Source organism: Heteronotia binoei, chromosome 15, assembly GCF_032191835.1.
Source record: "Heteronotia binoei isolate CCM8104 ecotype False Entrance Well chromosome 15, APGP_CSIRO_Hbin_v1, whole genome shotgun sequence".
NCBI lineage: Eukaryota > Metazoa > Chordata > Lepidosauria > Squamata > Gekkonidae > Heteronotia > Heteronotia binoei.
The window spans coordinates 46,241,866-46,256,804 of record NC_083237.1 but is presented as its reverse complement, the minus strand read 5'-3'; the positions used below and the strand labels follow the sequence as shown (position 1 = coordinate 46,256,804).

Below are 14,939 nucleotides of genomic sequence, written 5' to 3'. Positions count from 1 at the left end.
CAGAATTAATCGTTCATTTATTGTCAATCACCAAACATTTGGAATTAGCGCATTTTTCTCATTCAGTAAACTTTCAATCATCTTTTTTCTAGTGTATTTTTTCCTCATTCAGTAAAGTCTGAAACATCTTTTCATCTGGATCGTTGTATCTGGATCCTGCATGGCAACTTACAAAAAAAAAAAAAAAAGCTAAAGGCTTCCATCTGCAGGACTGTTAAGCAGCTCGCAAACCTCTGGGCTGGATCCTGTGGGGATTTTTCATTCCACCACAATGCTTTTTTTTTTTTCATTCCCACAGAGGAAATGATTACATCAGAAAAAGTTGCCAGATGGAGACAGTTTCTCTTTGCTGCTTTCCAAGCAAACCTGCAATTCCAGTGGATGGGGGTTTTGTTTTGTTTTGTTTCCCTTTTGATCATCCATTATATTTACAGCATATTAGCAAACAGGTATCTCGCCTAATTTGGAACAGCGTCGCTGACTATGATCTGACCCATGAGACCGGCACCCAAAAGGAGTCTGTGTTCAGTTTCTCCAGTATGGCTTTCAACTGGCTGCAGGCACTATGGAGGTCTTCTTTCACCAGGACCGTGTCAACTAGGTGGCCATACTGTTCTTCAATGAAGGCAGCTGAGTTAGCCATTTCTAGCTGTTCCTCATCCTGCAAATCAAGATGGAAAGTCAGCAGAAGATGACACTGAGGAATTTTCCAAATAAATGCCACTGCAGTGCACTAACCAAAAAGGAAATCCCCAGGACAAATAATTCTGACAAACCACTGTGGATTTTGTTACTGGCAAATTATGCAGAATATGCCAAAATCCAGGATGTAAGCAATCTATTTCATTGCTAGCTTGCCAGAGTTTGCATTCTGTGTTTAGCTTTCAACATACTAGCAGTGCCTTTCTAAACTGGGGTTGGGCCAAAAAGCCCTATCCAACCCCCTCTTATTTGAACAAATGAATGGGGAACCTATGAGGCGGGAGGCTTGCACCCAAGAGACTGAACTGTGCGTGTTAGGGGTGGGGCCCCACTGGGATCAAAAGGGAGAGCCAGTTTGGTGTAGTGGTTAAATGCGTGGACTCTTATCTGGGAGAACCGGGTTTGAAGAAGAAGAAGAAGAAGATATTGGATTTATATCCCGCCCTCCACTCCGAAGAGTCTCAGAGCGGCTCACAATCTCCTTTATCTCCCTCCCTCACAACAGACACCCTGTGAGGTGGGTGGGGCTGGAGAGGGCTCTCACAGCAGCTGCCCTTTCAAGGACAACCTCTGCCAGAGCTATGGCTGACCCAAGGCCATTCCAGCAGCTGCAAGTGGAGGAGTGGGGAATCAAACCTGGTTCTCCCAGATAAGAGTCCGCACACTTAACCACTACACCAAACTGGTTTGATTTCCCACTCCTCCACTTGCACCTGCTGGAATGGCCTTGGGTAAGCCATAGTGCTGGCAGAGGTTGTCCTTGAAAGGGCAGCTGCTGTGAGAGCCCTCTCAGCCCCACCCACCTCACAGGGTGTCTGTTGTGGGGGAGGAAGATAAAGGAGATTGTGAGCTGCTCTGAGACTCTGAAATTTGGAGTAGAGGGCGGGATATAAATCCAATATCTTCTTCTAAACTGGTCTACCCAGTTTAGGTTGCATTGTATGACTCCCACTGCAACCTGCTTTGAATGACGACATGGGAAACGTGAATGTAGGACATTAAAAAATGGACGAACCAGATAATTCAAGGCAAAGCACAGTATATGCAACACCAGAACTGAAGAACGCAAGTGCTGCCATGTCAGATCAGACCAAAGGTGCATCTGGTCCAGCATCCTTTTCATGCAGTGGCTAAACAGATGTCCCAAGATAGCCTGAAAGCAAGGCCCAAATGCAAAGCCTCCTCACTGTTGCTCCCCAGCACTGGAATCCAGAAGCTTACTGCTTCAGAACACAGAGATCCCACTTAAGTGATTGTGGCTAACAGTCAGTGTGAGAACTGCCCTTCGTGAATATGTCTAATCCCTTTTTAAAGCCCACTGAATACCCTTCCTCTATAACTTACAGCCATGTAGCATTGAATCTGCAACAGATTTCTGTAATGCTTTCTTCAAGCTATGTCCTCATTTAAACACCAGGCACCTTAAAGTCAGAGGCTTCTAATATCTGCATAGAAATACCTATTCTTTGGGTTGGATGCAGCCAGCTTTTTTGACCCAATCTCACCAACTTATCTTCCTTATTACAATTCCTGTCACATAGAGCTTATTACAATTCCCGTCACACAGAGGTCTTATGACCTCTAGCCTTTTTGGTGGCCATGAACCTTCATGCATAAATGCCATGTGGGGCAGGTGTCGCAATGAGAGGAATTCAGCAAGACTGAGTGGAAAAAGTGGACAGGATCTGACTCCCAAACCGATGGAGCTTGTACTCAGCTCTACGTATTGAAAGATGGGTTTGAGCTGCAGCATGCATTAAAAGTTCCCTCGGTTTTCTTTTCAGCGTTTTAAGAGAAGGGACGTGATTGCTCTCTTTAAGCTTTTGAAGGGCAGTCACTTAGAGGAGGACAGGGAGCTGTTCCTGTCGGCAGCAGAGGAAAGGACTCATAATAATGGGTTTAAATTAAGGGTGGGAAGGTACCATCTGGAAAGAAGAAGAAGAGGAAGAGGAAGAGGAAGAAGAAGAGGAAGAAGAAGAAGAAGAAGAAGAAGAAGAAGAAGAAGAAGAAGAAGAAGGAGAAGAAGAAGAAGAAGAAGGAGAAGAAGAAGAAGAAGAAGGAGAAGGAGAAGGAGAAGGAGAAGGAGAAGGAGAATTGCAGATTTATATCCAGCCCTTCTCTTTGAATCAGAGACTCAGAGCGGCTTGCAATCTCCTATATCTTCTCCCCCACAGCAGACACCCTTTGAGGTGGGTGGGGCTAAGAGGGCTCTCACAGCAGCTGCCCTTTCAAGGACAACCTCTGCCAGAGCTATGGCTGACCCAAGGCCATTCCAGCAGATGCAAGTGGAGGAGTGGGGAATCAAACTCGGTTCTCCCAGATAAGAGTCTGCACACTTAACCACTACACCAAATTGGCTCTCTAAGGAAAAACTTTGTTACCATAAGAGCTGTTCAACAATGGAATCGGCTACCTAGGGAGGTGGTAAGTTCCCCCCCACTGGCAGTCTTTTAGCAGTGGCTGGATGAACACTTGTCAGGGATGCTCTAGGCTGATCCTGCCTTGAGCAGAGGGTTGGACTAGATGGCCTGTATGGCCCCTTCCAACTCTGTGATTCTATGATTCTAAGAGACATATTTTCCCTCTTCAATGTGAATAACAGAAGAGACTTTCTCCTTATCTGGGAGAACCGGGTTTGATTCCCCACTCTTCCACTTGCAGCTGCTGGAATGGCCTTTGGTCCTCTCATAGGAGTTGTTCTTGAAAGGGCAGCTGCTTTAAGAGCTCTCTCAGCCCCACTAACCTCACAGGGTGTCTGTTGTGGGGGGGGGGGGAAGGTAAAGGAGATTGTGACCACTCTCAGACTCTAAGTATAGGGCAGGATATAAATCCAATATCATCATCTTCTTCTTTTTCTTACTATTCTCATGATGGAAGAAGTCTTGGGAAAGGAATCCCAGGTGGTAAAAGATTGTAAGTGTGACACAGTGGGAGGCAGGTTTGTTTTGTAATATGTTCAATGGGGATATGTTGTGGTGGGGCACTTCCCAATGCCAAAAAAACCACATGAGGAAGGAGGAGGGATTCATCTTATAGCAAGAAGAGAGTACCAAGATATGCTGCACTGAGCCCCTATGAGGAAAGGTGGAATACAAATTTGATAGACAGAGAGACAGGCAGAAAGGAAGGCCATTGATCTGTCTAGTTCATTTGTCTTGTATGCAGTCACCATGGTCTTGGACAGAGACAGGCCTTTCCTAACACCTCCTGCCTCAACAGGAGATACATCCAGGGAAGCATCCTATCTGTTAAACCAGTAACCAGCTTTCCTAGAGCCTATTAGTCCTTGCATTTGGACTCCCCCCACCCCACCTCTGTGCTGCCCTCCAGTTCCCTAACTAGTAGTTCCCACAGAAGTCTCCAACGGGACTCTCTCAGACAGTCCCTATTCCCATGCTGCCTCCAACCCACAAGGCCTGCACAACACTTGCCTTGCTGATCTGGGGGCATCTCCCGCCCGACAGCAATCCTGACCCAGATACATGTATACAGAGGCTCCCTCTGTACATCCCAGCCCGTTGTGTGAAATACTTACCAGTGGGACAGATATGTCCTCTGGTGCTAGAGACGTCGGGGCGTTCTTTTTCTTTTCCGAAATAAGAGGCTTCACAAACACAACATGGGGCTTGAACTCGGACGTCCTCAAGTGCTTCACAGCCTGCAAATGGAAATATAAAACAAGTGGGGCTGGTCACCAAGAAGTAATGGCATATGAGATAAAACCCAACCGTTTTTTTTTAAGGCTATGGAACAAGGAAGAAGACAAATGGGGAAAGGGACCCAGGAATTCAGCCCTGCCAGATGAGTTTGGACACCTCTTTATTATGAGCCTTTAGCAACAGCAGCATCTCAAGGTCATCATTATTATCTTTGCTCATATTGCTATGAAACACTTCAGAGAGTCACCTAACTTGTTTTCTCAGGGAATCGAATATGTGATTCCTCTCTGTTATTGCTTTTGGTTGTTTCTTGTTTTGCACCGCTGACTTCTCATAAACTGTAATAGGTTGCCTAGGCTATTATTAATGGAAAGGCAATGCTTTAAATTTTTATTAAAAACCTTTTTAATCATCAGAATGCAATTTTGAACATAACAGAATGGTTCTTCTGAATTACAAAAGGGTCAAACATGAAGCTCTCCAAGGAAGATTAGAAAAGATTGCTTCTACTCCCTTCCTTTGCAGTGCTAAGTACACAGCGGCAAAGGGGGAAATAAATTGGATTGCAGGGAGACAGGGATACTCTGGGTAATCAAGAATTGGGAACAGGGGTGCAGGCATAAGAAGACAGAGCGAATGACAATAATGCATAATAGCACTTTGGGGAGAGCAAGAGGGACGTCTTTCCCTTGTTGACGAACAACTATTTATAAAACTTATTAGCTGTGTTCTCTGACGTGGCGTGCCAAATTATAAAATCTCTCCCTAAAGCCATCATGAATGAACAATGAAAACCAAATCAGTTGGTCAGACAATGGATATTAAAGGAAAATTAATGGCAGAAATGAAAAAAACAGAAAATCATTCCAATAAGTCATCAAAGTAACAGCTCAGTAACCTCTTACCCCAGTTCTGCTTGTGCAAAATCTTGTGCACTAAGGAATACACTTTCCTTGCAACATAGTACAGTGCCAAGAAACTGGATTCACAAGATTTTGTGCAAGCAGAAATGTACTTGGGAATACAAGATTAAATACAGGGCAAATAGCTACCATGGGCTCTCTTTTTGGGGGAAGAGAAGGTATGTTTCCACTTGTGCGAAAGCCCAGAAATTCTGCATTGGATCCAGCTCAGAGAATTGTACCTAACAGCTCCATTCCACTAGTTACAAGAACTTCCTCTTCCAGGGAAAGCACTTTCTACTGGGGGAAAGTTGTGCCATCAGCAGAACAGAAGCAATCAGATGTAACCCTCAGGTTCGAACAATGCACAGCTGTTCTTGAATTAAAAAAAAAAAAAACAGAACTGGGTGTTGTCAGCTTCTTAATGATGATGGCACACTCCAAACAGCAAACAATGGGTTGGATCCAGCCAGCCATTTTATTGCACCCAATTCTTCTCCTTAATATGACCTCTGTCCCACATGGCTTTAGTCCATGTAGGTCTCATGATTGCCGGCAGAGCTTCTGGGAGGTGGTCAAATGGGACTCCTGCTACCTTTTTCACTTGTAGAAAAGCTGGCTGGATTCAACCCAATTTCTTTCCAAGCAGCCATAAACCCATTCAATGGCACCAAGGACAACATGGATTGTTGTGGTGCCTCAGAGGATAAATCTCTAGGGGCACAGCATGTCACCAAGCACTACCTTCTATTGCTGTTCACTTAGGAGTAGATCAACTGCGAAAATACTGGTGCCAACTACCAAACTTTCCAGATAACATTAAAGGATTTTTTACTCTATTCAACAAGGTGTCAAAAGCCACCAAATGGTCTAGGAGTAACAGCACGGAGACACTCTTCCTGTCCATTTCTAAATGTAGACTGCTCATTGGGACCACGAATACAGTTTCTGTTCTAAAGTTAGTTCTGAGCCTCAGTTAATGCAGATCTCAGCAAAATTAGGTTCCTCCAAATGTAATGGGAGCTAATCTATCATCATTCTTCAGCCACCTTGACCTCCAATGGAATATTACATTTGGGCCGACAGTGTCCAGTTCTGCAGGGTTGTTTGTGGCTTCCTTAACCGGGAGTATTTATTTGTGTGTTCAGAAACTTTATATGCCACTTCTACATAACCTGCTTAAGGGGGCTCACAATGAAAACAATAAGTAAACAAAAAAAACCCATCAATAAAAAACCCCAAAAGCAATTTTTAAAAACCCAAGTCAAATATCTCTTTTAAAAAACCCCTAAAAGCAGATCACATCAACAGACAACAATGAATTCACTGTTGCCATGGCTGGAAATCTCATTATGGTTCCCCAGGAGAGCAAGGATCCAGCCCATAGACAGCAGGCCTCACGATGTCAAGAGCTCCATATTGTTGAGTAATGGTAACAAACTGATCCATCAGAACTTGCACAGGCCAGCCTGAGTTCCATAGTTATGAAATGAAGAAGTCTGTCAGAGCAACTTTGATAACAAAACTGAAGATTTACCTCAGGCACGACATCCACAAGGCATACTTTGTTCTTGGACATGACTGACTGTATGGCCTCCAAGCTTGTCCCATAGAGATTCTCCTTATACTCTCCATGTTCTACAAACCTAAAAATACGTAGGAAATTAATTTAAAAAAAAACAGAAGAGACAATTGTAAAAAGGTGCCAAATGCTCATTATAGCATTACAATTTCCCCGAGAATAAATGGTTAGCAACAGAAAGGGTGACACAGGGTTACATACAGACGCCTCTTTTTTGGGATGTTAAACTGAGGGCCATGGCTTCCTTTATAGAATCAATCCATCTAAGGTTGGGTCCTTCTCTTTTCCTGCTGCCTTCAACTTTTCCTAGCATTATTGCCTTCCTACTAGAAAAGAAGATAATGCCGGGAAAAGCTGGAAGCAGAAGGAAAACAGGAAGACCCAACATAAAATGGATTTACTCTATAAAGGAAGCCACGGCACTCAGTTTGCCAGACCTGAGCAAGACTGTTAACGATAATAAAAATGTCAAACCGGAATGATACGACATTTTGAAGGACATTAGTTCAAAGGGGTGCTGTAAGTCAGAAGTGGCATGACAACGCTTACACACACACAAAGTTATCAATGTGGTAAACATACTGTCTCATTTTTCCATAGGCAACTGGACCTGTGAAAAAGCCATTTGGAACCTTGTCCCCTGAATGGGAACTGAGAAGAATATTCATAGTGATATCAGTATTAACTCCAGATATAAATATCAGCAGCTGGTGTACACACAAAGCTGCCTTATACTGAGTCAGGGAATTGATCTATCACAGTCAATATTGTCTACTCTGACTGGCAGCAGCTCTCCAGGGTCTCGCGTAGAGGTCTTTTCCATCACCTACCACCTGATTCATTTTTAAGTGTAGATGCTGGGGACTGTACCTGAGACTTCAGGCTTGCAAAGCTGATGCTCAACCATGAGCCACATCCGTATCCCATCAAATAGTCTTCAGTGCTCAAAGCTTAAGTCCAAGCCTTACTACAGGCTCTCTCTAGATAACAGAATCAAGTGCACTTTTTCCATTTGGTGTTTGTTTCCATAATGGGAAAACCTGTACCTCTAAAAGGAGGGCAGGAAGGGTTGTATCAGTGCTTAGTTCTCATGGTCCTTTCTTACGTGCCCAGGGAAATGCTGATCGCCACTTTGGAGTCAGGAAGCAATTTTTCTCCAGGCCAACTTGGTCAGGGATCCTGGAGAGTTTTTTTTGTGTGTGTGCGTGTGTTTTACATCTTCTGGGCATGGAGCAGGAGCCACTGGGTATTTGTGAATTTCCTGAGTTGTGCAGGGGGTTGGACTAGATGACCCTGGAGGTCCCTTCCAACTCTATGACTCTATAAAAAGAAGGGTCCCCAACCTTTTTGAGCCTGTGGGCACCTTTGGAATTCTGACAGAAGGTTGTAGGTGCCAGGAAAGGTATCAGTGGGTTCCATGGTGACTGCTGGCTAGCATCTTTTTCCTCCCCCCCCCGCCCCCCGCCATATGCTTTTCCTTCTCTCCCCCACCCCCCCACCCCAAGCAGGACACCCTGGTAGTCCAGGATGTCAAAGAAACCTATTGGGCACCATCTGAGCTTTTCTAATTTTAATTTAAATACTTAATTTATATATTATTTTAAATTATATGTTGTACATCGCCCAGAGTCTGGCACTAGTCAAGATGGGACAATTAATTAAATATAATAATTATTATTATTATTATTAAAGATTTCAGGTTTTCACGGCTGGTAACATCATTAGGGTTTGTAGAATCTTTCGGGATCAAGTGCCGTGTTCTACTGGAGAAAGTTTTCCTTCCAGACGTTTCGAAACGTCTGGAAGGAAAACTTTCTCCAGTAGAACACAGCACTTGATCCCGAAAGATTCTACAAACCCTAATTATTATTATTATTAATAATTCCCCACATTGGTGACCCCTTATCTAGATTTTCTTCTGACTGTGCATCTTGTTAAAGGCAAAGAAATCCGCTATCAGAAAAGGAACTGACTGCATGGTCTCCATCAGGCATGGCTCAGACTCCAAATTTTGCCCCATCACAGACATACCCTTTGGCACATCAAACCAAAGCCTACTTGTTATGCTGCACGTCAGTCTCAAAGGACTGCTTCGAAACGAAGTTGTACTCCACCCCCTCCTTTTCATGACTCTTTTTGGACCTTGTAGTATCTGGAAAGCAGAGGGAAGATGAGATCAGAGAGCACCAATTCATCAAATGTAGCTGTCTGCTGGGTGAACATTTGTTTGGGGCACCAGAGAAAATCACCCAGTATATTGCAGCTTTGAACCTCAGACTAATGCCTGCTTGTTCTCCCCTTGTTAATAAGGCCCACTGCTAGATCTCTGGCTTTTATCAAATAAAATCGAATAAAATAAATAAATTTTACAAGCGTTTCAGGAAAGCACCCATTTTGTTGATATTCTGGAAATTGTTCCAAGGGGCTTTAGCAATAGATGGCTAATCTCTCTTGGGGCTTATGGGAGCTGCCTGTGTTCTTATAAGCTGCAGAAATAAGTTTGGATCTCTCCACTTCTGTCTTAATCCATTCAGAAAGGCCGGCCTCATACTTTGAGTGCCGCTGGTTCTATCTGACTGCCTTCTCTCACTGCAATGTAGTGGTCCAGACTCATTCACAGGTTTGCTTGTTTGAGACTTCTTTGTAGCCATTCCTTTCTCTAACAAATGGGCATCTACACCCAGGGCTTTTTTTGTAGCAGGAACTCCTTTACATATTAGGCCACACACCCCTGATGTAGCCAATCCTCCAAGAGCTTACAGGGCGCTCAGTACAGGGCCTACTGTAAGCTCCAGGAGGACTGGCTCCATCAGGGGTGTGTGGCCTAACATGCAAAGGAGTTCCTGCTACAAAAAAAAGTCCTGTCTACACCCGTAGCCATAACCATGCTTTGTGACACCGGATTCCACAATTACACCTCATGCAAAGAAAGTCACTGTCTTTTGGCTCCTCCTCTCCCACCTTTACCAGAAACTCATTTCTCATTCCAAAATTTTAGCATCCAAATGCATCATAGGAGGCCCTCTTCCCTCCTTTGTATGTATGTTGCTGGGGGAAAGAATCACCCTCCCTTTACTTCCATCTGTAATATATATGGCAATGCTGCAGAACTGCAGACTCCTTCACCCTGTTCCAAACACATCTATGCACCATGAGGATATATATTGACCAGTCTGAGTGAGTCTCACTATATGAGTTTTCTAATAAAAGTTATATGGTTGCCATGGAGTATGTGGCCTTCTTTGGCGCCTTGGCTGTTTTTCTCCAACAATATCACATATTTTCCCATGCAAGTTGAGACAGGAGATAAAGAGCACCAGATCATAAGGAAGAGTGGGAGGGTGAATCTATAGCTATGGAGACATGGACAGGCTCTTATTTAGGGGATGCTCAAATCCTTCCCTTGCCCACTCACAAAATGTGTCAGATTGGGCTGATCCATGTGCTTACTGTCAAAAGGATCAATAGGGCAAAATTCTCTCCCTCGCCTTCCACAATTGTGGCTTGGGAAACTTTTAAGTCGATTCTAGCTCCCCCTCCCCCCCCCCCCTATTATCTTTCTTTTCCTTGACTCACTCAAACTGAGACAACAAGTGAATTATCTCCATTATAAGCCATATGAAAACTTGGTGTTCCCCCGCATCAATTTTCTAACATTTTCTAGATTGTAGAGAGATGTCTGTCATTGAATCCATTCAAGCATAACACAATACCAGGATCACCAAGAAAAGCCAAGATGTCCACATTCTTCTGTCACAGAAAAACCTTAGATTTAGGTGGGCGGCCATGTTGGGCTGAAGCAGCAGAATAAAGTTTGAGTCCAGTGGCACCTTAAAGGCCTACAAAGTTTTACGCAAGGTATAAGTTTTCACATTTCTTATTTTTTATTTATTTACGTTATATTTATATCCCGCCCATTCCATACGGACTCAAGGCAGCTAACAGCATAAAATAGACAGTAAACAAAAGCAATATTAAAACAATAAAACAATCAGATAAATAACAATGGTGCTACTTCAGGCAGATCATATAATACTTTCTTTCTCACGCGCACAGATCCTGGGCAGTTAGTAATAAAAGCGCTATGGATCCAGATGCGGTGGCAGCCCTCTCCCATTAGATGCTATATGCCATCCGAAACAGTTCAGTCTTGCAGGCCCTGCGGAACTGCGATAAATCCTGCAGGGCTCTGATGGCTTCTGGAAGGGTGTTCCAAAGTATTGGGGCAGCAACCGAGAAGGCTCTTGCTCTGGTGGAGTTGAGCCTAGCCTCCTTTAGCCCAGGGACAGCCAAAAGATTTTGAGAACTTGATCGTAGTGCTCTCTGGGGAACATGTGGGGCATGAACACAAAAGTTTATACTTTGAATAGAACTTTGTTGGTCTTAAAGGTGCCTCTGTATCAATACTCCCTCCTCTAAGCTGCAGAGTCTTGTGAGCAAAAATTTTGCTTCGTGAGCAACTAGCATTAAAGTTGTGACCTATTGCATAAATTAGTTTGCTCTGGGGCTGTCCTTCCTGAGCTAAGAAAAAAACGTGTAAGCTGGAGGCTTAGAAACTGTGAGCTTAGAGGGAACACTGCACTGGACTCAAATTTTGTTCTGAAAATCTTAATTAAGACTAACAGTGGTTAATGAATCAACTTCAAACTATGGTTTCAGTTCCTGGACTGAAGGACTTGAACTAACTACTGATCTGCCTTCAGAGAACCACACTATTGATAGTTAGTTATATTAAACCATGATTAGCTATTATATCTAAACTGCTCCTCTAGCCCTTTAAGAAAAACATGGAATGGATTTTCCATTAAGGTGTCTGGGCCCAGACAGACTATCTATCTGGGTGCAGAGACATCAATGGAAAATCCATTCCACATTTTCTTTGCAGCATTGCAAGCCCAGAAGAGCTTTCTGCTACAACCAAAAAAGACAAGGCAGAAGGAGCTGGGAACTTCAGCAGCCTCGAAGCCTCAAAAGGTGAGGACAGGAGCGGGAGAGAAAAGAACCACGGGCCTGATTTAAGTCTTGGGCAGGCCACTTATGGCCTGTGGACCAGACATTCAACACCCCTGAGCTGGGGCATGTACATAACCAGCTACTCCTTGGCAAGGATGGGATAGCCAGAGGACAGAACAAACTCTAGCTCTGTATTCTTCCTCCTTATTATCAGTGTCAGAATCTGCAAGTCTGCGTGGCACAACCCTGGCAGTTGGATCGGGGGAGGAAACTGAAACAACAGATCTGCTAAAAACAAAAACAAAACATTTAAAGCCAACAGCCATTGCAAAAAAAAAAAAACCTTAAAAAAAAAAACCAAATTCATCCCTCCAGCAAAGCTTTTCAAAAATGCCTTTAAAAAGAAACATGCTGACAAAAATAAATAATTAAATTTGCCAGAAAGTTCAACTTGGTTACATTTCATGTTCAAAGGAGGGAACATCATAAAAAATGAGTTTATTTAAAATTGAAAGGCCTGTTAGGAGGGTCAAATACCTTCAGGGAGCCTGGAGGCAGCTTAAAGTCAACATAATGCAACATTTAATTTCTCTGACTGGAATGTCCATAAATTACATGGCTGAATTATATGAACAACAATAGTGATATCTAAGGCAATGGATTATTGTTTTAATATTGAGCGGATAATTAACTGAAGGACTGGTTTCAAAACAGTATTTGAAATTAATTGATTTTTACGGTTGAACAGAGGGAATGAACCAATTGATTTGTGTACTTTAATAACAAACAGGGTAGCTTACAGCACTTGAAGAGAGTTGAAAAGCAGCAAAAATAATCGTGTGAATGCATGGAGACAGGACAGGGAGATATAACATAAAGTTACCTACTGAACACTATCTTGTCAAAATATAAGAAATATGAAGGGGGGAAGAGTACAAATCTCATCCAAGGGGGCAGCAAATTAGACTGTTACTTCAAATGAATTAAAAAAAATGACAATAAATTAAAATTATTCACACAGAAGAAGAGTAGATGCTTATACCCCACTTTTCCATACCTTAAGGAGTAGGTGACATACAATCACATTCCCTCTCCCCAAAACAGGTACCTTGTGAGGTAGGTGGGGCTGAGAGAATTCTGAGGGAACTGTGACTGGCCCAAGGTCACCCAGCAGGCTTCATGTGGAAGAGCGGGGAATCAAACCCTTAACTACTGCACTGTGCTGGTTTAACCGCTACACCATGCTAGGAAATTAGAATGATAAAAGAGGAAAAAGAACCCTGCAGAATCAGAAAAATGATCTGCCTACAATATTGATTCCCACAACAGCCAGCCAGATGATCCACAGCCTATTAACAGGGGTCAGGTCTTTTTTGTAGCAGGAACTTCTTTACATAAGAACATAAGAGAAGCCATGTTGGATCAGGCCAATGGCCCATCCAATCCAACACTCTGTGTCACACAGTGGCCAATATGTGTGTGTGTGTGTGTGTGTATATATATATATACACACACACATACACACACACATATATACACACACACACGCATATATATATATATATATATATATATATACACACACACACACTGTGGCTAATAGCCACTGATGGACCTCTGCTCCATATTTTTATCCAATCCCCTCTTAAAGCTGGCTTTGCTTGTACCCGCCACCACCTCCTGTGGCAGTGAATTCCACATGTTAATCACCCTTTGGGTGAAGAAGTACTCCCTTTTATCCGTTTTAACCTGACTGCTCAGCAATTTCATTGAATGCCCACGAGTTCTTGTATTGTGAGAAAGGGAGAAAAGTACTTCTTTCTCTACTTTCTCCATCCCATGCATAATCTTGTAAACCTCTGTCATGTCACCCCGCAGTCAACGTTTCTCCAAGCTAAAGAGCCCCAAGCGTTTTAACCTTTCTAAATAGGGAAAATGTTCCAAACCTTTAATCATTCTAGTTGCCCTTTTCTACACTTTTTCCAATGCTTCCAGCTTTCTGGAAGTCAAAGTAAACAACATCTATTGCATCCCCTTTGCCCACATGTTTGTTCACCCCCTCAAAGAACTGTAACAGGTTAGTGAGGCAAGATCTTCCCTTACAGAACCCATGCTGAGTATTCCTCAATAACTTGTGTTCATCAATGTGCCTACTCATTCTGTCCTTGATAATGCTTTCTAGCATCTTTCCCAGTATTGAAGTCAGACTGACTGGCCTGTAATTTCCTGGATCTCCTCTGGAACCCTTTTTAAAGATGGGGGTGACATTTGCTACCTTCCAGTCCTCAGGAACGGAGGCAGATTTCAATGAAAGATTACATATTTTTGTCAGGAGATCCACAAGTTCAACTTTGAGTTCTTTCAGAACTCTTGGATGTATGCCATCCGGACCAGATGATTTATTAGTTTTTAATTCGTCAATCAGTTGTAGGACCTCCTCTCTTGTCACCTCAATTTGACTCAGGTCTTTCAACACCCCTTCCAAAATCAGTGGTTCTGGAGCAGGCAAACACTTCTCATCTTCCACAGTGAAGACTGAGGCAAAAAATGCATTCAGCTTCTCAGCCATTTCCCTATCCTCCTTCAGTAATCCTTTTACCCCTTGGTCATCCAAGGGCCCCACTGCCTCCCTGGCTGGTTTCCTGCTTCTAATATATTAGGACACACCTCCCTGCTGTAGCCAATCCTCCGGAAGCTTACAGTAGGCCCTGTACTAACAGACCTGTAAGCTCTTGGAGGATTGGCTACATTAGGGGTGTGTGACCTAATATGCAAAAAAAAGTCCTGACGAGTCATAGGACAAAGCCTCTCCATGTTCTCCCCTGGTATAGAGGAGTGCACTGCCTATGACATGGGAGTTTAATTTATCCCTCCAGATAAGAGGAATAACATGGCTACTGAATTTGTCTGATATCCTTTCCAAGGATTCTACAACAAATCTGCTAAAAATTTAACAGCAGTAGGGGGGAGAATAACAATTACAGATTTTAAAAATCAAAGTGAATTGAATAAAAATGCAGAATATGCAAAAAAGAGCAAAGAAAAAACTTTGGTGCAAATCTGGACAATTTGATAAGGACTATAGGTTGGTGAACATGGATTCCGGTCAACAAAAATAAGCTAAAGGAAGAGTTGTAGGGC

At 43.1% G+C, this 14,939-nt stretch overlaps 1 protein-coding gene across 2 annotated transcripts in view; it reads right to left on the bottom strand.

Annotated features, from left to right (window-relative positions):
- MPP3 (MAGUK p55 scaffold protein 3) overlaps positions 1 to 14,939 on the bottom strand; it is a 107,920-nt gene continuing 92,981 nt past the window's right edge. For both annotated transcript variants that reach the window (XM_060256288.1, XM_060256289.1), the window contains 4 exons: positions 8,904 to 8,997; positions 6,801 to 6,909; positions 4,238 to 4,360; positions 1 to 661 (listed from right to left, as the gene is read on the bottom strand). In XM_060256288.1, coding sequence (XP_060112271.1) covers positions 482 to 661; positions 4,238 to 4,360; positions 6,801 to 6,909; positions 8,904 to 8,997 — 506 coding nt within the window. In that variant the 3' untranslated portion in view covers positions 1 to 481. The remainder of the gene's footprint in view (positions 662 to 4,237; positions 4,361 to 6,800; positions 6,910 to 8,903; positions 8,998 to 14,939) is intronic.